This window comes from Felis catus, chromosome A1 (genome assembly GCF_018350175.1).
Source record: "Felis catus isolate Fca126 chromosome A1, F.catus_Fca126_mat1.0, whole genome shotgun sequence".
Lineage (NCBI taxonomy): Eukaryota > Metazoa > Chordata > Mammalia > Carnivora > Felidae > Felis > Felis catus.
In genome coordinates this window covers 167406116-167429151 of record NC_058368.1, presented here as the reverse complement: position 1 = coordinate 167429151, position 23036 = coordinate 167406116, and the positions used below count along the sequence as shown (strand labels likewise).

At 40.6% G+C, this 23036-nt stretch overlaps 1 protein-coding gene across 2 annotated transcripts in view; it reads left to right on the top strand.

Annotated features, from left to right (window-relative positions):
- Window positions 1-23036, top strand: part of EFNA5 (ephrin A5) — a 273969-nt gene that overhangs the window by 205296 nt on the left and 45637 nt on the right. For both annotated transcript variants that reach the window (XM_006927864.5, XM_003981172.6), the window contains exon 2: window positions 20683-20975. In XM_006927864.5, the coding sequence (XP_006927926.1) occupies window positions 20683-20975 (293 nt within the window). The remainder of the gene's footprint in view (window positions 1-20682; window positions 20976-23036) is intronic.

Genomic DNA, 23036 nt, shown 5'->3' with positions numbered 1-23036 from the left:
ATAAGCAAATTTAAGGGGCAAAAGTAGAAAAAAATTTGAGTTACTGAGGAATACCTTCGGGCATTAAGCTGTCATGAATGTTATGGATGAATTACAGCTTTGAACATGCTTAAAGACATCAGGAGGAGAAACTATTTAGTCAGCAAAACTAGTTTAGGAAGATGAGGAGCAGGAGAGTGGCAGAAGGCAGTTCACAATTGAAGACCTGTGACTTAATTTACATCAAGTCACAATTAAGCTGATAGCACAGGTTTTCCAGGAAGTCAAGATGTCACTGTCATCCAGAGAAGCCAAGAACTTTGCCTTTGGAATCCTAAACCCAAATATACAGAGGTCCCAAGGTGCTTAAAAAAAAATTTGTTTCAGTGAATCAGAATGACCAAAAAACCCACATTTTTTTGTCTGGCATATCCCATTGTCTCCCTTAGAACCCCCCTCCTTCCTCCTAATTCTAAACTTGAGGCATATAAAGTATTTCAAGACTTTCTGTCGTAGGTAATCCAAATTTATTGCCAAAAATAACAGATCATTTGAAAGGACATGATTTGCCTCACCTCTGGGACCCGCAGGCCTATCTACCATGCATAACAACAAAACATTTATGTCAGCATATCCTTCATCAGAGAACCAAAAGGGAAAGTTAGAAAAATAAAAGAAATGACCTCCATCTGCTTAACATATTGTCAACAGTTTTGGAGAGAGACAAAATCTTAAATTACCCCTGCACTTAAGGCACCTAATTACCTTCCAAAAGACTTTGGAAGAGAGGAAGTTTTATCTGTCCAGAGAGGGTAATACAGATGGTTTTTTTTTCTCTCGTTTTTAGTAGGAGGGAACAGGTGTAAAACAATTTTGATTAAGTGCACGTTATATATTTATATCCCTGTAACGGGGATGTTGGAAGCCAGAGAGCTCCTCAAGGACTTCAGGTGTTACGAGATTCCATGAAACCGTTTCCGAAGATACTCGGTGGGGGGGATTTCTCAACAGTGACCTCACTGATTTTTCTCATCATTTTGCTTGTCATTTCCTGTTGCGCGGCTTAGGCCCTTGGTAGGGTTGAAAGCAGGTGTGGGGGGGTAAATGATCATGTGATAAACTGTACCTATAGCTTCTCTTGTAGCTTTTCATCAATGGTGACGTTTCTGTCAGTTGTCACCACCTAAAAGATCTCTGGTTCTGCCACTTTCTGTGTGGGAAGAGTGGAATCCTTTTCATGATTTTGGTCATATTTTTGCCCTTGGCAGCTTTCCACATCACATGCTAGATCCTCATCGTCATGACCTCCTCGTGTCCCCTGGGTGCTAAGTGTTGTCCCAGCTTCGAGTGTGTGGTTAGAGCTGCTCCTCACCCCGCTGAAATGGGTGTAATGAATGGGATCTGGAGTGGAATTGGGTGTCGTCTTAGTATTCTACCAAGTCTTAGCATTCAATATCTGAACTAATTCAAACACCAAATCTGTATCACCTGTCCTGCGTGATCCCTGTGCTGAACTGAAAGAGCATTGTAGAACCTTGAGGACATCTAGTATTCCATTTATTTATTTTAAAAAGTGAGGTACAGGGGCGCCTGGGTGGTGCAGTCGGTTAAGCGTCCGACTTCAGCCAGGTCACGATCTCGCGGTCCGTGAGTTCGAGCCCCGCGTCAGGCTCTGGGCTGATGGCTCAGAGCCTGGAGCCTGTTTCCGATTCTGTGTCTCCCTCTCTCTCTGCCCCACCCCCGTTCATGCTCTGTCTCTCTCTGTCCCAAAAATAAATAAACGTTGAAAAAAAAAAAAGTGAGGTACAAAGAGATTAAGTAACCTGACCAATTCACACCACATTTAAAGCAAAGACTATATTGCAACCCAGATCTCTTAACTTCACATTCATTGTTCTTTCAGCTGCTCTACTTGAACTTGTAACACATTTGGTCATACTCATGCATTGCAAAATGTTAGCGATTTCTTTTAAACCTCTTCTGATGTTTCTGCCTGTTGCTTTTCTCTTGTTCCTGACCTTTTTTTAAAATCCCACAAATGCTCTACTTCAGGCTCTTCGTGTCTAGGCAATCATCAGAAACTGAAGTGAAGAGCTTGCATCTGACTTTTCTTGTTTCCACAACACAGAGTACTTTGCAGGGAGTAGGGTCTCTGCAGATAGTTGCTGACTGGCTGGAGAAGTGAAGGTACTGTTGTCAGTCGCGGGAAGTAAGGAGTCCTCTGCTGCCGCCTGAGATGTCTGTGTGTAAATGTTGGCTTGGTCTGTTGCGGTGGAGTCCTTGGGATCTTCCTCCTCGAGACTTTCTCCCCACGCATTCTGTCTCCTCCAGGGCTAAGAGAACCATCATTTAAAAATACAAACCCACTCATGTTCTGCACCTTTTTAAAACTCTCTTTGGTTCTCAATTGCCTGCCCAACTCCTTTCTCCAAATAAAGTTTTCGCTTCCCTTGGCAGCCTCATTTGCCCTTTCAACAAACTCTGTTTTCAAGCCTTCTGGGGTTTTTGCCCTTCACTCTTTCCTCGAAAGCCTACTCTCTCCCCTTCTCTTGGGATAATTCTGTTCATCTTCCAAGACCTGGCTCCCCATGAGGTCTTCCTGAACTCTTCGAAAGTCTGTTCCTATTCCCTATTTTCCACAGTATTTGGTCCACATTTCTCTTCTGACATTGATCATGTTTTATTGCACTGATTTGTTTGTGAGCCTGCCTCCCCCTCTAGATTGTCAGTTTTTGTAGGTCGGGACTATGTCTTGGTTCATTTTTGTTCCTCCACCTTCAAGTACAATGCCTGAGTTACAGGAAGCCATCAATGCACTGAATGAATTAATTAACGAAGAGAGGCAGGGCATAAATATGTGAAAAGTCAATCAAATTAAGAAAGAATGGAAGGTCAATCTAATATCATATTGCTCAAGTGAAGTGTAATTTTAAAGTTTAAGTTAAAATAGACCTTCTTGTAGAGAAATGTCATTTATTCTAATGCATTGTGATGACAATCGGTAGAGCTGATCTCAGCGGAATTGGGGAGCTCAAGTATTTCTCCAGTATTTCACCCTGTACCCCTGTCATTCTGTCTGGTGTCTGCTTCCTGAACCCTCTTCTCCAGACCCTGCAGACCACTTCCTCTTTCTCATCAAAATTTACCCACCATATGCCTTAGTCTCTCGAGGATCTTAACTCTGCAAGGTGACAGGTATTAATGAGTCAGAAAAATGAAAATACGTTCATGCATTAGCTGGCAAGTATGATTTCTCTTCTAGGCAAAATAACACTTTACACATATTTAAGAACTGAAATTCACTTCTGAGAGGACATTTCTGTTTAAAGATGGCTTTTGTGTCCTAGAAATCATACTACAATGGCAACTGCCCATCTCTTCTCAGTGTATTTATATATCCAACATACTTACAAAGGGCACCTGAGTTGTCTTTGGGGCTGCATAGGCAGTGTCTCCAAAGAGTCAGCATGTTCTCATCCCCCATTTCTATAAACTTATTATTTGTTTTAACATTTATTCAGTTTTGAGAGATAGAAACAGAGTGTGAGCAGGGTAGGGGGACAGAGAGAGAGGGAGACACAGAATCCGAAGCAGCCTCCAAGCTCTGAGCTGTCAGTACAGCCTGGCATGGGGCTCAAACCCACAAACCGTGAGATCATAACCTGAGCTGAAGTCCGAAGCTTAACCGACTGAGCCACCCAGGCACTCCTCTATAAACTTTTTGAAAATCACTGTTCATTACTTTGTAAACAAAACTTTGTTATAATTACACTGTACCTACTCGAGGTGTTGCAATGATTATCACAATTTTTATTTCTAGACGTCTTTGAGATTCTTCAGACATTTTTCAAAGTAGTAAAATTCTTTGTCTTTGTTCAAAAAATATTCTTAGTTATGTAACTAATATAATTCTTAGTTATTCCTCTTCCCTATACTATTTGTCAAGCACTGTCCAAGCATGTTCCATTCAATCCTTGTTTACTCATATAATTCATTCATGTAATCCTAAATAATGTCCAAAGAGTTATTATTCAGATGTTACAAATGAGGAAACTGAGGCATGGAAAGGTAAAGTAACTTGCCAAGGTTACACAGTTAGTAGGAACAGATCCCAGATTTGAAACCAGGCAGGTGGCTCTCAATCCTTTTCTCTTGACCTCTTTCCTGTGCTGGCTGCCACACCAATAAGATAGTAGTTTCCTCTCAGTTATCAGTTGGATGCCTGCAAAGTCTGGGAAATGAAGATAAAGTTGAAATATCTTTAATCAACTCTGATTTCCTTGATAACCACCAGACATTAGCAAACTTTACAAACCATATGTGCTGAAAAAGCCAGGTGCCACGAGGAGGATTAGAAATGAAATTTTCTTTCCACTCTGATTTCCACTTTTTATTAGTGACACCTCCCAAGTGGTTCAGAGAATGCCTATTAGTGTTTCTGGACATCTTGTACGATTTGCAACCATCCTTAGAGAGGTCTAGGTGGCTGAACTCCACACCTGCCAGGTGTCCCTCTGCCCCTGTCGAACATCCCTGCCTGAGCAATTCTAGAATGCTCAATAAGCTGAGAAGTCTCCCTGTTCATAGACTCAACATCTTGTGATTTCTCCATTGTCACATCCATGGTGTCGGTAATTGTCCCGGAGGAGAACGACAGCAGCTTCTCACTGGGCTTTCGCATATCCCCTCTTCCTTTTTGGACATAGGTAAATCAGCGAAGTGAAAACAGGAAGAGATAGTTATAAATCCTTCAATAGAGCACATGTGTACTTTGTACACGGTGGATTAAAATACTCTTTGGGTTTTAAGAATCATCTCTCATAATGGCAATGTTTGTACTCTTTTGTCTTATCAAAAGCTTTTGGATGACTTTATATTTAAACAAGTGATTTTATCCTTAGTCCCAAAACTCAGATTAGATTTGTTTATTTGAACCCATAAACATAAGGCATTTAGACTAATAAATATTGAAAAATATGTGGTAGTATATACATACATACATATATATATATATATATATTTTTTTTTTTTTTTTTTTTTTTTCCCCTCCAGAATGAAGCACTCAAAAAAAGCCCTTTTTGAGACTGGGAGCAAATAAATAGCAAACCACGTCTGAAAAATCATTCCTCTGGGGATTTAGCCCTTTTGCTAGTTTTCACAGGAAAGGCTATTCTACTTCGAAGCCTGACTGTCTTACACGAGTGGATACAAAAAAGGAGAGCCATTCCTGCCCTGCGTACGGCAGCTGTGCTTGCTTAAGGTTTTATAATCTGTAATCTCAAATTGCGCTTCTATTTTAACTTCAGCGTGCCTACAGTAGCACAGGATGCTTTTCAAATGTTCAGACATGACTCCTTAAAATTGAAAAGAGAAGTTGTTCCAGTGAGTATTCTCATCTTCTCAGAGACTCTCCCTCTGATGTGATAACGTGAAGTACTTTTTCGTGGCACCCATAATTTCCACTTACGCTGTTTAGCTTATGCAAACTTTTAAATAGGGCTGTAGATGTAAGAGCATATGAAGATCTGTACAGATTTTGTGTGGCTTTGCATTATTGTTTAGTCAGCGAGGATTCTAATGGAGTGCCGGGGATGAGACAACAAGAATCTAATCAATAGTCACAAAAAGCAAATGAACTTGCATAAATTAGCACTCTAATAGGAAAAGATAAATGCATGTACTTCTCCATCTTTCAAGCAATACACGTTATTGAAAGAGGTCTAACAGACACCGCCTTGATTTATTTTTACCTTTTTTTCAAGGGTGCTGGAACTAGAAAATGCAAGTAAATTGAGCATTCAAGGTGGCTGCTGGGAACCACTGAAATCAGATCAGTGTATCAAATACAGTATGTAGAATTCAGCATGTTATGTCCACATGGATGACATTGTCATTATTGTTGCTCATAACAGTACAAATAACAAAGCTCTCCAGAGGAAGGTTTGTTCCGTGACCAGGGTTTGTCTTGGAGAAAGCAGTCTCTGATCCTGACATTCAGGCCTTTTCAGTGTACTCCACTGTACATTTACACCATATCCACTAAGCAAACGGCAGGAAGTGTTTGTCAGATGTAGAGTGGCTGGGTGCCGAGGACCTGGGCAGGCACAGATCAGCCGCCACTGTAGCATCATACGGTAACTTCATTAAACATCACCAGCGGCGGTCAAGGAATTCTCAGGGAGTGAGATCAGCAGCGTGCTTTCTCATTACACCAGTGCTACTCTGTTGGGGGTGGGGTGGGGTGGGGTGTGCTGGCTCGGGCACAAATGTCAGAGGGTAGCGAGTGTCTGGCACTACAGCTTCTAGCCACAGTAAATAATTAGTAACATCCAAGAACTTTCTCTACCACTTCTTCCTGTTCCTTCCAACTCTTGGTTTACTGTTTCTGTCTTGGGAAAGGAACTGGGTATACAAGGGGCTGCCAAGTAACCTTCACTGCCTTGGCTAAAAGGCAGAAATGTCCGCCATGGCTTTGCTGTCTCACTCGGGCAGCTTCAGGCCGGCACAGCAACCTGATCGTTTGTGTTCCTGGCTGAAGAAGAAATACCCTACTGGCTTCATAATGGCGCTTCTCAAAGAGCTCACCTATAGATGGAGAGAAATCTGCACTCCAGGGAAAATTGGATATCCTCTTTCGTGATATTAGGGAATACTCTGGTTTGAAGTAGGCACTTTTTAAGATATGTGTAAAATTCACAATGTTACCTTTTTTTTTTTTTTTTTAAGCACCTAGAGAACTTTCGCTCTTTGGGAAGTCTTCTAGAAATTCTATTTTAGGGGAAATACCATCTGTATTGTTGGAAAAGAAAGAAGAATTAATTTGTCAGTGTTGTTTTGATCTCAATCCAGAAAGCGAAAAAGAGTTTAAAAAAAAAAATGTCTGTTGAGTATCGGCATTTCTTATCTTTTTCTTTGCATATTTTAAAAATAGGTCTTTCCTTAGCTCTCTTCCATTATGGTTAACTGTAATCAGTACTTTATGGTTATATCATATAGCTTTGTTTCATTAGGGCAATGAAAATGGTATTGAACAATAGCAATATAATGTGGGGAAACAGTTTGTAATTCGGTTGGAAATTGCTAATGCCGTCGACAGTCAGTAATACAATCAGCTTGACTTCCCTAGGAAAACTTGAGCTAAATTTCCTCTATTTTTCTTTTAAATCTTCTTATAAAGTGGGGGTGAGGAAGATTCTCTGATCAACACTGGAAAGCTGGGTCCCCCTGCATAGAGAATTTCTTTATGCATTGAATTTTGAATGACATCTACAGGTCCTGGGAAGAGCTACTATTTAAGACTCAAACTTTCCCTGGAGATTTTTTTAAAAGAGACTAGATAATTAACAGTCCTGAAAGGAAACAGCTGGAAGAGATGGTGCCTCAAAGTCCCTTCCACTGGTGTCTCTCTCTATCGTTTTGATGCAGAAGCAGTGTTCCTGTGAAATTATTATCAAGTATTATGTACCAAGGGAAAACTAGGGGCCATCTCTTTACAAGCCTATGTCATGCATGCTGTGTGCATTCAGGAATTTATAATCACTGTAGGTTAAGACTGGTCCACAGTAGTGGTGTCTAGGAGTACAAAAGTAAATAACCTGGTGTTTGTAAGGAGTGGTAAGTTAGGATTTTCTCTCTCTTGACTCTAGTAACTGTATCATGGTTGTTGTTGAGTCAAAACCCATTATAGAAAGTTTTATGTGAGAAGAATTCTTAGATTCAATAGCACACATAAATATTTAGCTGCAAATACAATGCTGAGAATTCCACTTTTAATTCCATGAGTGCTTGGGCACGCTGGCTTACACTATGCCATTTAGCAAAAAAGGAGCAATGTGTTTAAACTTGAGATTCCCTATAAATTTTTCTAGTCATTAGAACCGATAGAGCTTCCTCTTAGGTGATATAAATTTTTAAATATCTTAATTGTCTAACAGAGAATAGCAATATTTTATATTTCCAGACATGTCCAAACATCTCTGACGTCTTTAGAGAGATCAATTATATCTCGAAGCCACCACCTTGATTTAAAAAATAAACAAAAATGCATTTAATACTCTACCAGGAAGTGCTACTGTGCATATGTAAATTTATAATTTATTCCTTCAGCTTTTATCCTAGAAACTTGTATTCAAACTAAAAAAAAAAAAAAAAGGGTTAAAAGAAGCCTTTCCCATGATTCCTAATTTCCAGTTAATTTCCTGTAGTGGCTTAGAATACTTGGTAACTTCTTAAGATTCCAAACCCCGTGGAGGTGTGTGTAAGCCTCAGGTCATGTCCCAGTCATGTGGTCAACGCAGTGCCCGCGCAGCTTTATTGCCGCGCAAGCAAAAGGAGAAGGCGTTTCTGCAACCTGGACACCATCCTTCCTTCCGCCAGCCTTGCATATGGGGGCTGCTTCAGGGCGGGGTTCACAGCGCCAAGGCTTGCCTCCTTGACCAGTGTGTATCACGTGTTTCCTTCTCTACTTGTGTTTGTAAAACCATAGTAACGAGCACTTTCAGTGACCAAGACTTAGGCTTTTCATTTAATGACTGGGATTCCTAAAACATCCTTGGGTGGGTCTTAGCTGTGATGAGTCTCTTCTCAGCTACAGAGTGTTCTGAGACAGAAAATCTGGAGTATATCAACATGAATTCCTGGTTTGCCTACATCTTTGCTTCCCACAGATAGGGTTGAAAAGTATGCTCTGTGTTTGTGGAATGGGGGAAAAAGTGTCTTTTAGAATACAAAATGGGCTAAGACTTTGAGTATCTGGCATACACTGAGTAGGTACCTATATATTGAATTAAAACATCAATAATCAATAAATGAAACTGTCCTGTTTTGTAAATAAAGTGATCAGTGAGCTATAATGCCATTTCTAGATCCAGATTCGATGCTGAGTCTCAGGCTCATTTAACAGCCCCTCTGTGTTTCATACGAGGTTTGCTGTTTTCCTGACTAGCTCATCCACACTGAGTTTGTAACTTAACAGCAACTTGCATTCTCGCTCTCTCTTTTGGACTTGAACAGTGTGAAGGGCAATAAAATGTTAATGTGCATGTCAAAGAAACTTCGGGATCTAGGACTGCACTACCCAGCACTGAAGAAAGCCAGTTGTGACCCTGTCCTCTCAAGGCTCATGATGCTGAGTTGTCACCCAGCATGAAGTGCCCGTTATCACCTTCTTAGTTCATCATCTTTGTGTCTTGGCATTAACCATCCCTCTGAAACCTCACAGTCCCTGCAAGCGGCTGATTCAGAGCTTGTAGCAGGACCAAACATTCTGAAAGTTCAAGAGGAGGGTCATGTGCATTGGCTTTGAACTGTAGTTCTCTTCCAAGGTAGACATTTTAAAAGGGAGCTTATTAAAATGAAAGGGGAAGGGGAAAGGCAACAACTCTATTCTCTGCCACGGAGATAGACAAGCATTTAAGTAGGTAGAGAGATTATGGCACTTGAGAATCCCCTAAAGTGCTTAGATTTATTTCTCAGAAATAAATGGTGAATTGTTTATTTCTTTCTCCCCTTTATGTTTCCTTGGGATAGAGCAATTAGTTTCTTATTTTTTATGATTGCATTATTCTTGCATATATCTTTCTGTGGTCCAGGCTATAAAAGTAAATAGAGGATCCAGCTGTATGAATGAATATCCTTTTAATGAGTGTGGGAGGAAATAATAATACTAAGTAGTGCAAAACCATTTTTATGTGATGAACCGAAGTACCTTTGTTCCTAGGCTCCCCAGTCTTAAGCCACAGGCCACCAGTAAATGTGTGCATAAAATGACAGTTTTATGTATTCTGGTGTTAACAAAGGTACCTCGTGGTTGGTGTTGTCCCCAGAATGCACTTAACAGGATTTTTGAAAGGCGGTGGCATATTCTGTTTTAATTTCCAGGGTCGAGGAAGGGTAAAATAGAGTCTGTGACTTTTCTGTAACACCCTTCATTCTATCTTTGGGTGAAAGCCTTGCTGAAACAGTGAGATAACACAGTTGCTGGGTGATAATACAGTCGTTTTCATGGTGCCGTGAGTTAATTTCAGAGGTGAAACTATCCTTGCTTAGGAAAATGAGGTGCCTTCTCCCCTCAGACCGGCCATTTGCTTGGAACAGCAAATGGATATTGAGTGTCTCCTGTGTGCAGGGTACCATGGGGCTGCCGGCATTGGCTCCCTTCCTCCCCTCCCCTCCCCGACGCCCTTCCTTCCCAGCCATTGTTACCTTGTTCTTCATCAGTGTTTTGGGTTTTTTTGTTGTAATTCAATACCATCCCACCCCAAACCCTTCTGTTAATTAAACTTTAAACTACCTGTATAAGTTTGCTCAGGCTGCCATGACAGAATACCAGAAACTTGTTGACTTGAACAACAGAAATTTATTCTCGTGGTTCTGGAGGCTGGAATCCCAGGTGGAGGCCCAGCAGGCCAGTTTCTGGTAAGAGCACTGTTCATAGCTTGCAGAGGCAGGGGTCAGGGGGCACTCATTTTAGAAGGACGCTAATCCTGTTGGGTCAAGGCCCCACCCTTATGGCCTCATTTAACCTCAATTGCCTCCATAAAGGCCCTATCTCCAAACACAGGCTCACGTCGGAGGTTGCAACTTCAGCATATGAATCAGGGTAGGGCACCCAATGGGGGGAAAAATCCTAAAATTGAGGAGCATACCATGGCTTGAACTTTGTACCAGTTACTGAACTTTTAACCTGACACCCTGCACCTCCTCCACCTAGCAGTGGCGCATGTGAACTCATTCCGATGATCGCAGGGGAGAGCTGGGAAGTCCCAGGATAAAGCCAAATGAAGAATCTCAGGTCCCGTTTGCCATCCCACCTGTCAACAGGGACCTGGAGTATTTAGTAGAGGGATGAAAGAACAGATTACTAACTCCCAGAAAAGCCCAAGATAATGGATTGGTCCTAGTCTTCCCTGACAAGGATTTGAGTCACTATTTGGCAGCTTTGAGGTGACTCTGGTCAGTTCCCGAGAAAGCTGCTTTCCTCTCCTGACCCTGGCTTGAGTGGCAGAGACCAGACGTTCTGGTAGGAGGGGCACCGTCTGTACCCCCCATGACTCCTGCTAACTGGAGCAAACCCTGGGCACATCCCAGCCCGGTCTAGGCCTGACCTGAGCAGAAGGGAGCCTCAGAAGCAACAGACCCTCTGGACTGCTAGCTCGTGGTTGCTGGGACACAGCTCAGAGCAGAACAGTGGTTGGCGGAGGCTGAAAGGGAGCCTTGGATGTTGCTGCCAATGTGATAGGCGGTTGCAGGATTTTGTGAAGCAGTCTGATGAACCCTCTCAAATAGAGGCACCTAATGCTGCTCAGCTGTGTAATTGGGATGGAAATGGGCCAATGAGAGGCGACAGTTTGTGCTTAACCTTTTGGGAGTCTTGTTCCAGGAGACTGTGTGTGGGGGGAAAAAAGAAGCATTACAAATAATAAGCTTCTCCGCCTGATTTGTAATGAATTAGTAATAAATGGCCTAGCGCTCTACGAAAGTCTGACGATTACAGAGCAGCTAAGTGCACGGGACCACATCTTATTTTGATCAGCTGTAGCATAGCAAAGACATGTAATTATCATAATCTAACAATTAGCCTGGCATCACTTTCCAGTGTTTAATTACCCCGATAAATGGTAATTGAATAGAGGACTTAATGACAAGAGAGAAACTTTCATTCTGCCTTAGGTGCTTAAGTTGTCTACTCGGCTGGGCATAATTTTCTAGCATTGCTTGAACCGCGGTCCTGATTATAATTTTCCTTTTTGCAGCCGGCCATTATTTTGTTTTCTGATCTTGACCCTTGCGTATAATATTACGTAGCTCTTCTCAGAATTTAGTACTGGGACCCAGGACACAGAAGGAGAGTATGGGGCACTTTACCCAGTTCTTTTCTTAAGCATTGCCTGAAATATCCTCCAGATACAGTTTCCTTCTTTGGACATGTGTCAAGTCACTGCCATGTGCAAACACTGTGCTATGTGCTGGGGGTACAGAGATGATGAAACACCAGCACTATCTCCAAGGAGCTCTCTCTCTAAAAAAAGGTCTGTATAAAAATACAGTAATGATCATTATTTCTGTTACAGCGATTTGCTCTCAGCATGGACCCAGTTTCCTTCTAAATCTATGTATTGAGCTTGAGTGACTGCACGACCTTTCATGACCATGCCCACCACCTCACCTCTAATGGCTCACCTCCAGATCTCTGTTCTCTTACCTTAGGTTCTTTTCTGGTTCCAGATTTGTATCCACTTGCTCACAGGGTTATAACCAACCAAATGAAAGTAACTTCTTCTCTCATGCCAATTTGCATAGGACCAGCAACAATGTTTGCTTTGCATCCTAAAGCTTTATATGAAACACTATTGTTATTAGTGTTTTGCCCTAGTATTACCAAATATATGCCTCCTCTTGCAGTGTGCAGATCAAGCATAGAAGAGGGTGTTATTTCCTTTCTTTCTTACTGGCTTGTTTTTTGTTTGTCTAACAATAAGTTTATAAGAGAGATTAATTCCTTGCCACAGAGGTCTTGGGTCCCCCACCCTGAATTTTTGAAAAGTCAGGGCCAGATTTCAGACTTTAATGGTAAAATGTCCCGTAAGTTATGATCAAGACAGAAGACAAATATTTATTTCACTGTTCGCATATTGGAACTTAAGAACCACTAAACTGTTATTTGAATTGGTTAACAGAAATGACATTTATTATAGCTCTTTAGTTATTGTTAATTAGTGTTAATTACTCTTAAAACTGGGAGTAGCCTGAAATTGCACTGGGTAACTCCATCCCCATAAGATACAAAGGGGCTACCTGTATGTAAGCAGTTTGGCAGGTGGCTTATTTGTTTGATTGACTCCTGCATCCCCTGGACAGAATCAGTTTGTTTAATCCTGTTCTCCTAGGACAGCGTCTGGATAACCTGTTCACTGATTTCCTGCATCTGCTTTTGGACCCGTGTTTATGTGGCAGGTGCTCTGTTCTGTGTGCCTGACATGATGTAAAACTCTGGATAACTTAGGGCAAGAAGGGCAGCTTTGTCAGGAAGCCCCAGACCAGCAGGAGTCAAGAAAGAGCCTGTTTTGCTTTGTGGAAGTGACCTCTGTTAGGACATACACTGTGATTCTTTATTTTATTTTACTCCCTTTTGGAAAGCCATTTTAGTGATCTGCAGTGTGTTGGGTGTGTGGGACTCTGCCTGGTTAATTCTTTGGCTGACTTAGCCTGTTGATGTTGACACATTCTTACTCCACGCGTGAGGCCGCTCTGGGGGCTTAGAAGCAATTAGACTGTCACCCAAAGCTCCCAGTCCCTTCCTGAAGGCAAGTCTTGTTTAGGCTCTGCCAATTTAATGCTTTGTTTCCTTTGGAGCTCCTCAGTCAAGCTAATAAAACAAACTCCAAATGAGTTAAAACACTGGAAGAGAGAAGATTTTGTGGGCCTTGTACTTGAAACAGGTGTTACTCTTGGGAGATACCAATTGTAAAAAGTCATTCAGACTGATGTGACTTGTAGCAGAAAAGCAACAAACAAAAGCTAGTTGAGGTTTTGTGAAATTTTTAAACCGCTTGCTGTTAAAGCACATGTACGCCCACGTACACACGTGGAAAGAAAAAAGGTGACAGGTTACTGTACTAAAGCACTAATGAATTCCAAATATCTGGCCACGCAAATTACATCTTATTCCCATCACCAGCAGTTACTGAATTCAAGGCAAAGCTCTTATGCTGCAGAATTTATAATTACCAAAACATGCATGCATAAGAACTTTATTGGAATTGATATTAATGGATAGATAGAACACCAGCGCCGGGTTCTAACTATTTTGTCAGTATCTTGTGCTCCGTTGGATACAAGTGTATGTGTTATGGCATACAGTGCTTTAACTGCAAAAATAAGTAAGAAACGTTTCTGAAATTCATCCTTGAATATTTTTTAGCCTGTAAATCTCCACTTCTCTGGGAATTTTAGTTGGGATTGGTATGTTCTAGAGCCTGGAAGAGTGGATTCGACTGGCTGAAATGTGTTTTGGTCATCAAACCTCATTCATACTTACTTCATTGAGCCTTAGCAGCTGGCCTGGTAGTGGTGAAACTGTGCAGGACTCCGTCTCAGAGCCAAAAATGAAGGTCAGTTACCAATGCATGTGGATGACAGACATGTTTCAGCCCGTGAGAGAAAGAAGACATTAAAAGCCAGCAAAACAAATCTTGCTTCAGCCCCCAGGTGCTATTATTCATCTACCCTAAGTTTGATTTGCTGTTTGTATTTCATGCTCTAACCTCTGCAGGAAAACAAAACAAAACAAAAAGAGCATCTTCAGACTCAGGATATGAAAGCCATAAGGCTTGCATTCTGTGCTGAGAGAATAACAGAAGGAGACAAGGAGAGACATGTTTGCGACAGAGACTGCCATCCTGCCCATCTCCTCGCGAAACGTGTTTATAAACCAAACCCCATGTCTGTCGAGGGCCCATTAGGACTTCCAGGACAAATGAGAAATTCTTCTGGTTAAGAAGAGACATCTTACTCTGAAATTAGCCTTTAAATCAATAAGAGTAGAGTCAAAAGACCGTGCTGCCAAGATATATTCACTCTAGATTTAGTTCGAAATTTGGGAGGAACCCTAAGCTGATAAATTTCCTTAATCTTTGACCATAAATCATATCCTTCTTTTACATTTCAATTTCAGAATGTAATACATTAAGTTGCCTTGTAATTAAAGAAGTGACATTGTAGTTCTGTTCAAATAGGAACATTAAGACAATCACCCCTTTGACAGATTAAAATGCATTTAAAATGTAATAATCAACTATCCAGTTCATGAGAAATAACATTTTCATTACTGAATCCTTTAAAACACTACATGAAAGGGGGATAAAAGTGTCTCACAGCTTCCTAACCTCTAATAACTACTCTGTCTCCCTTCAGAAATGCTGTTTCTATATTTATGGAGTGAAGAAACTTCACTCAGGAGCTGCTTGATAAAATACCTCAGTACATATTTCCCTGGAAGCAGGCTCTCTGCTGTGCCAGCAACATATGCTAAAGGCCAATTTAGAATGTTTTAAATATGCACCATACCCTTCCTTTTCCAGTTACTAAAATGAAATGCATCTTGGCTTTAGCAGATGAGGAAGGAGGGAGAGGAGGCACACCGCAGGGGAAAGGGGCTAAAGAGGAGCTCAAAGAAGGATGGTTACCGTGCTGCTCCTTTGCAGCCCGAAACCCGGGGCGCTGCCCACGTGCCCTTCGCGGTTAGCCCTCCCAGCTGTCAGTATCCACAGTACACGAGCATATGGGGCAGAGGAGGACGTAAGGTCAATGGCATGAGGAACCATCCACTGAGAAAGAAAGCTAGGGCACATCTACTTACCAGAGTGGAGAGGAACCAAGGACCGCGTCAGAGTAAGTGGAGGCCTTCCATTTGAAGTTGGTAAAGGACCAGAGTATTCAAGTACTAGATGGTGCTTCTTTCAGTCTGCAGATGAATTCTTTGGTTAGAACGAGGGAAGTCTTCATGGTTCTTGCTGACTCTGGTCAGGAAGCAATGTTTGGTCCCTGTCTGGGGACAAAGCTGGGGCACTGTTGGTAACTTAAATGAAAAGGCAAATTGTTGACTGTTCCTTATCTGTGTCTTTATTTCGTTTGAGTCCAAGTCATGAATCACTCTCTGTAGACGAGTTAAATAAGGAGAGGGATATTAACAATAGTGTTAAAGGTATAATCAAAACTACGGTTAGCTGTGGCATGTCATCAGGTAAACACTGAAGATAAACACTGAAGACAAACTAAGACACACATGTCTGCAAATAGACCTTCTAGTTGAAATCCCAACTTCAGTTGTTACTTTTGCTATCAATAGCTGTGAAATGTGCTTTTTATATCCAACCTTTCAGGCAGCTTCTGGGACATCAAGACCTACCATAAAATGCATAATTCATGTTTAGTAATTGAGTTGATAAAAAAAAGAACTAGTTGCCATACTGAATTTTCCTTCTTTTAATTAACTAGAATGGCCCTTTCATTATATACATGTCACATATGACATATATATGTGACATATATATGATATATATATATATATATATATATATATATATATATGACATTGATTCTTAACCAGCCTACTGTCCAATTTTGGCAAATGTATATAATGTATTCCTGCCACAACAGGGTATATATATATTGTATGTTAGGTGGAACACTGGCCCTGTAGCAGTGCAACTCAGTGGAGAACAAGGACTGTCTTTCTATGCATACAAGATGTTTCCTGGCATTTGAGACTTTTGTATTATGAGAACACAGGGCAGTAATCATATTACTCAAACGCAATCACTTTTCTAAGTGTGGTAGTGGTGCATGCTTTTACATTGTAAGCCACTGTGATAATTTAGTAGAGATTGTATTGTAATTATTGCTGGCTTGTTGGTGTGGAGCCAGAAATTCTTACGCTTCATAATATGCAATGATTTCAGAGAGGAAGAGCACCACAGATAGAGTGGATGGAATTAAAGAAAAGGAATAAAGGGGAGACCTTTACAAGAAAATTTCCAAGAAATTTACCAGTGCGTTTAAAGTGGCAGCCGTGCCGCCCATGACATTTGTAAATATTGTCATGTGGAATCATTCTTCCTAGGTTTGAATTTGCTCTTTTAATAGGAACTAAAGTTCATGAAAGCTGTTTCCTGATGGGGGGAAAAAGATGCCTTTATGTCAGCAGCTACTGAGCTTAATAGCACTTTCTTCTGTGAAAGAACAGACTGGTATACACGGGTCAGGAGCTAGCCCTGCGATCTGAGATGTATTCTGGATGCTGACACACCCTTCAGTTTAGGAGTTTGGGACCAATGGAGTGGAGAGGGAGCAGGGCCAGCACACCTTGCAGCAGACTTCCCTAGAAGATCAATGTAAACATAAGGGAACCCAATGGCACCAAAACCCTTAAAAGGGCTCCTTCAGGTCAGGGGAATTACAACAACTGGTAAAACTTTGGAACCATTGCATTTAGCAGGAAAGAGAATTTACTTCAGGGCCAGATAAGATATGGGTTGAAATCTTAACTCTGCTGCTTATTTCCTGTGGGGGGAAAAAAATGAACTAAGAGGATAACAACCTGAGTGTCATTTCCTCATTGTTCAAATAAAACTAATTATAACTACCTAATAAGGATTTCATATGACAACACATGTAAAGCCATAACACAGCATATCCTGGATGCAGCAAGTGTTTGTTGCATCAGTGAATGAAGGAGAGAACTGAAACCCCATCAAGAATTAGAACTGCCCTTCTGGGGGAATAAAGGGTTGACCTAAGAACTTGACTTGAGCAATTTACTCTCTCTGGAAGTAGAATAATAAAGAACTTCAGTTCTGAGTGAGGTCTCAATGCTTGGGCTTGACTTCTGCCTCCACGTTTTACTAGTTGGCTGACAGTGAGCACATTGCTTAACTTCTCGGTCTCAGTATCTTCATTTTTAAGCGGGAGTACCAATACTATACTGTTCTTTAGGATTTATGATGGAGATTAAATCGAGATAATGAATATAACATAATAAACAATTATATTAGCCATACATATGTGCCTTTTCACAGTAAGGCCCAAAAAGAATGGTCCAGTACTACTTTGTAGCCAAAGAGCATGATTTGGGGTAATATCTATCCCTATCTAACCCTAACCTTTTCTTTAGATCGTACTTGGGTATATTATAGAAATGCCTTTTATGAGTTTTTGTTTATTGATGTTTTTATATTTATATTGTCCATTTGGGGGAAAATTACATTATTAAACTAATTTATACAAATTGAAGATGTGAAACAGAAGCATAAGTTGATTCTATGGTGACTCATCATCTTTGTCATGTGGATAGAGGGGTAGAACTACTAACCGCTGGAGTGATCACATACTCAAAATAGGCTCCACAGTGATTCATTGAACACCCCACACAGAGTATAATGTCATCAGAAAGGGAAAAGGTCAACCCAGTATAAAATGTGTCTTCAATCTCATGGCTTGTTTTATTGAAACTTAAGCAGCATTAACAGGGAGAAAAGTTGGAAAAGGGAAAGTAAACTCAGGGCATCAAAAAAAATCAGACAATTTGTAGAATAAAGCAATAAACAAATGAGTCTGGACAGTGGCAGTTTTAATTTTTTTTTTCCCTACACTTTTAAGCAGTGTCAGGTGCTAGTAGAAGCTCAAATGAGTGACACTTAGGGAAAGGAAAAACTTCCCCCTTGAATGTCTTTAAAATCTATAATAATAATATAATAATATAAAGTGCATCTGGGCATTGCCTCCTGCTGCATTTCTTGCCTGGCTCTCAGCCAGAACTGTCAGGCTACTTTGAGTGCTGATGATTCATATCCCAGCACCCTTTTATCTGAACGTTGCAGTGTCTTTTCTTTGTACTTTGGCAGTGATGTTACCTTGATGTTCAGAAATCTTTTAAAAGCAACACAGGCTTTCCTTGCATCTTGACAAATCATCGTCTGCCAGTAATGAAGAAAGAGTAAACCTAGTTCCGTGATCATTGTAAATATAAAGAAATAAATACTTCCAAGTGGGTTTTTTTTAAATGTTTATGCATTTTGAGACCCTCTAACAGAAAAAGTGATCTGATCATCTTTACTTATTCTCCTCGTATAAATCAGCATGCTGCTTTTCAAAAGCATTGATCAAATGGAAGTTTCTGTGGATCATTTGATATGTGAGGACAGAATGTAGGATTTTTATATTATTTTTAAAAAGGGACACGGGGATTATCGTTGGTGTTGTCGTATACATTTACTGATGTTGCTTGAGAGTTAGTATTGTGTTAGTTATCGACTTTAATATGCTTTAATATATCCTGATAATAGTGCTACACATTCACATGGTGCTTTTTAGATGTTTCATCATCGGAGACTTGAAGCAGTTGTGTGAGGTTAGCGAGGCAGATTCTCATTATTGTTCCAGTTCACATATGAGGAAACTGAGGGTCAGACGGTTTATGACTCCCCCACCCTACCAGCAGCAATCCAGTCCTTAAATTGAGGTCTACTCACTAAAATGAGTAGTGTCCACTTTGATCACGTTGCATTTTAGAAAGGAATCTCAGCTTCTTCAATGAATGTGTAGTATCCGGAGTGAAGGTGGTAGTGTATCTCCTGGGCTGAATGCTGGTCAAAACAGCCTGTCGGAGGTGTCTGTTGTGTTTGGGGGCTACATTTTAAGGGGACACTGGGAAACTAGAGAGCATAAGGAGAGTTGAGAATCTAGAATGTGAGGAGCCTGGGAACAGAAATAACCAAACAAGTCAGGATTTTCACGTAGTGAGAAAGGAAGATACAGAGACCTAGTTGACACGTCCAAATGTTTTATGGAGTGCCTGGTAGAAGAGGAATTAGATTTGTTCTCGGCGATGTCAGGCAGTGGGAGTAGGATCACTGGATAGAAATTACACAGAAGCAAATTGATGCTCCATATACGAGGACACTGGCTTAAATGTAGGCGTGTCCAAAAATGGAGTAGACCAGCTCACTGACATGTTTACACTGAGACCATCTGACTTGAAGACTACATGGCTTGATGGGTGCTTGTCTTTCAGCTTGTCTTTCAGCAGTAACATAGTTTTATGATGAATCTTCTAAGGCCTCAGAGAATTTCCTCACTAGCTAAAAACAGAGGGGTTTTGTAGACTTTTCTGTGCTGACTTTAGAAAGCGGTATACGTAACAATTCCCGTTTCACACATCATTAGTTCCTGAGAAATCTCTTCATCCAATCGGGAAAGACATATTAGTTAACACAAATACGCAAAATTTTTGTAAGGTAAGAGTTGAAACAGTGCAGTTTGTAAGGTGAGGTGCATGTGTGTGTGTGCGTGTGTGTGTGTGTGTGTGTGTGTTATTTTAACTATTTCAGGATGGAAGTGGTCCTGGGTTTGCTGTGTTCATCTGTGTCGTCAGTCCAGCCCTAGGACACAACCTATAAAGTTAAAAGAAATGGAGGGGAAGGGGAAGAAAATGATTTGATTTAGCTGGTTTTCATTTTCTTAATATAGAAAGGGATGGGGCATCAAGAGAGATCAGCTGAAATGAGTTTGTGACGTAAGCAGATTCACTAATGGAAACAGCTGATTAGGACCTGAAGTCACCATTCCTGGTTGAGCTCAGTCACTAACTGCTTTGACATTATGCCTTAGATTTTTATTTCCCTCTAATGGGGAAGTGTCCTAGGACTTTTCTTTCCAACCTTTAAATTTTATGGTCCTAATTCTCTCAGTTTGATAACTCTAGTTCTCTACATTTGCATAGAAAATTGAGAATGGTCGCAATTATAGCAAAACCAATTCAGTCATTCATTTGTTCTTTAAATGACTTATTCATTCATTCAGAAACACTCATCAGATGAAACACTATTTTGAAATATCAAAACTTTGCTTCAGTATATGTGATTTTAAGAATGAAAGGAAAACAGCAAGTCAGTATCTTAACTACTTAAGATGAATGTGAAGAGTTCCATTTTCAGCGTGTTTTGAAACAAACGTAATAGAATTCCTCTGTAAAATTGTTGTTGCTTGTATTTGGAATAGAAACATATCCTGAATCATAATGGGCTGCAATAAAAACTTATTATAATAAATCTCTTAGCACCAGCATGATTAAAGTTATTCCACCACTGATTCCAAGCAGAAAGTCTTTTCCTTATGAATAATCTCATCTTTCTCTTCTTCCAACAGATTCCAGAGGGGTGACTACCACATCGACGTCTGTATCAATGACTACCTGGATGTTTTCTGCCCTCACTATGAGGACTCGGTCCCAGAAGATAAGACTGAGCGTTATGTCCTCTACATGGTGAACTTTGATGGCTACAGTGCCTGCGACCATACTTCCAAGGGGTTCAAGAGATGGGAATGTAACCGGCCTCACTCTCCAAATGGACCCCTGAAGTTCTCTGAAAAATTCCAGCTCTTCACACCCTTTTCTCTAGGATTTGAATTCAGGCCAGGCCGGGAATATTTCTACATCTGTGAGTATATCAAGATTTATTGTGTTGTAGGCAGCTACAAGAACCCAGACTAATTTTTTACCCATGTTTCAGAGAGTTGCAGAGAGTTGGACTCTGCATTACAGATGTCTCCTTGTAAATGCATATATCAGGATCCCTAGATACATTAGCTGGGAATTGAGAGCACAAATTAGATTAAAGACACAGCTCCTCTCCCCCTATGAAATTGCGTGTCAGCCTGTTTAGTGAACCACTGCTGACTTGTATTTCTTTTAAATGAAAATTGCTAGGACTTCTCCAAAGCTGAGGAAAATAAAAAGAGATTCCTGAAAAAAAAAATTAAAGGAAATAATTAAATTTACATAGCTTGGAGTCATTGGATTTCTTATTCAGGTGTCAGCAATATCCTTTCAATCATCCACACTTGCAGTGGAGAAAGCCAAAACTCCTGCAAATGTCAGCATGCTGGCGATAAATACTATCTTTGCACCAAGGAGAAAAGACAATTATTAAGAGCAGCTGTGTCTTTAAACAGGAAAAAGCGTGAAGAGTATCGAGAAAGTTCCAAAGGAACTGGTATAAGTGAGTTTCCCACCTGCGCCTCTGTCCTGAGAGAGCTCTAAAAGTTTCTCAAGCTGACCTCTGTAGTTTTCATCTTGCCGTGGCCTTGGTTCTTGTCCACAATGGACACCATCACTTCTTCAGGCATCGTACTAGTCATATATGCTAAGTAAAGGCTTCTCATACTTCACTGTGCATAAGTCATCTGGGCATCTTGGTATAAGGCAGATCTGATTGAGGTGGTCTGCCATGGGGACTGAGATTCCATATTTATAAAGCTCCAATGTGACGTGATGCTACTGGTCTGTGAACCACACTGAGTTAGTATGCTTACAAGTAATAATTTAGTCAGCATGCTGTATATATGGACTTGACTAGTGTCACATATTGAAACTATCTGGCCTTTTCCAAGTATTTTCAGTATCAGCTGAAGGAGTTAAACGTTTCTTGTTCAAAAGTACATTTATTGAACAACTTATTGTGGCTCAGAAATGTTGGGGGATGCAAGATCGGAAGACACTCCTGTCCTGAAGGAGTGACCATCTGCTGGGGAGTAGATGTAAACAGGCAGTTGCTGTATGAAGGTAAATGCAGGCAGCAGTGGGTACATGGGTACATGTAACTCACGTGCTTGAAAGAATCCAGAAGTGTGGCTGCACATAGCGTGTAGAGATCTAGGCAATACTACCCAGGATGCTTGGCGTTGACTTTTCACCACTCTTTGCCAGACAAACAAGACAAAAACATTACTGTTTTTTCGACTCGTTTCTTCAACCTGAATGTCCCCACAGACCCTTCACCCACATGGTTTTTTCAGTCTGCAAGGATTTCTAGTTTCTCTTCTCCAGAAAACAGAATTTTATAATGAGCTGGATTTCACCACCATACACGGGCACTCCCACTTATATTGAGATTGAATTTAAAAAGGAAATTGAACAGTACCAGTTTTATTATTTCAGTACATATTTTGGTCATTAGTCATGAGAAAACACGTAAAAGGCTTGATACTATCTCACATTCGATCCATAAAATAAGAAAAGGAATATTGGAGTCCCACGGATGGAGGAAACACTGTCAGCCAGTGAATTCATACATTCTCAGGCAGCAGGCTCTTGCCTTTTCCTGATTTTTTACTTTGTGAAAGAATCTCATTCAGCAAATGGAAAAAAGGAAAGAGGAAGACTTAACTGGCAGGATGGCAATCATTAACTGCCTACTTCTAAAATACCCTACTGATGGAAGAGGAACTTACTGCCATTTCCAAAATTTACACATTGATTTCTCAGATTAAAACACAACAACAAAAACCAAAACTAAATTGAGAGCACTGAGATAGGAAACATACCAGCTAACTAGTTGATTGCATGATTATTAGAAATTATAGAATCCATTGAGGTTCATAAGCAAGATGTTATTATTCAAATATACCCATAGTGCTTATGACTGGTTTTTCCTCATTTGTGGTTAAATTCAATATTTCACTAAAAATCATTATGTGTCTTCTATAACATTCATTTAACG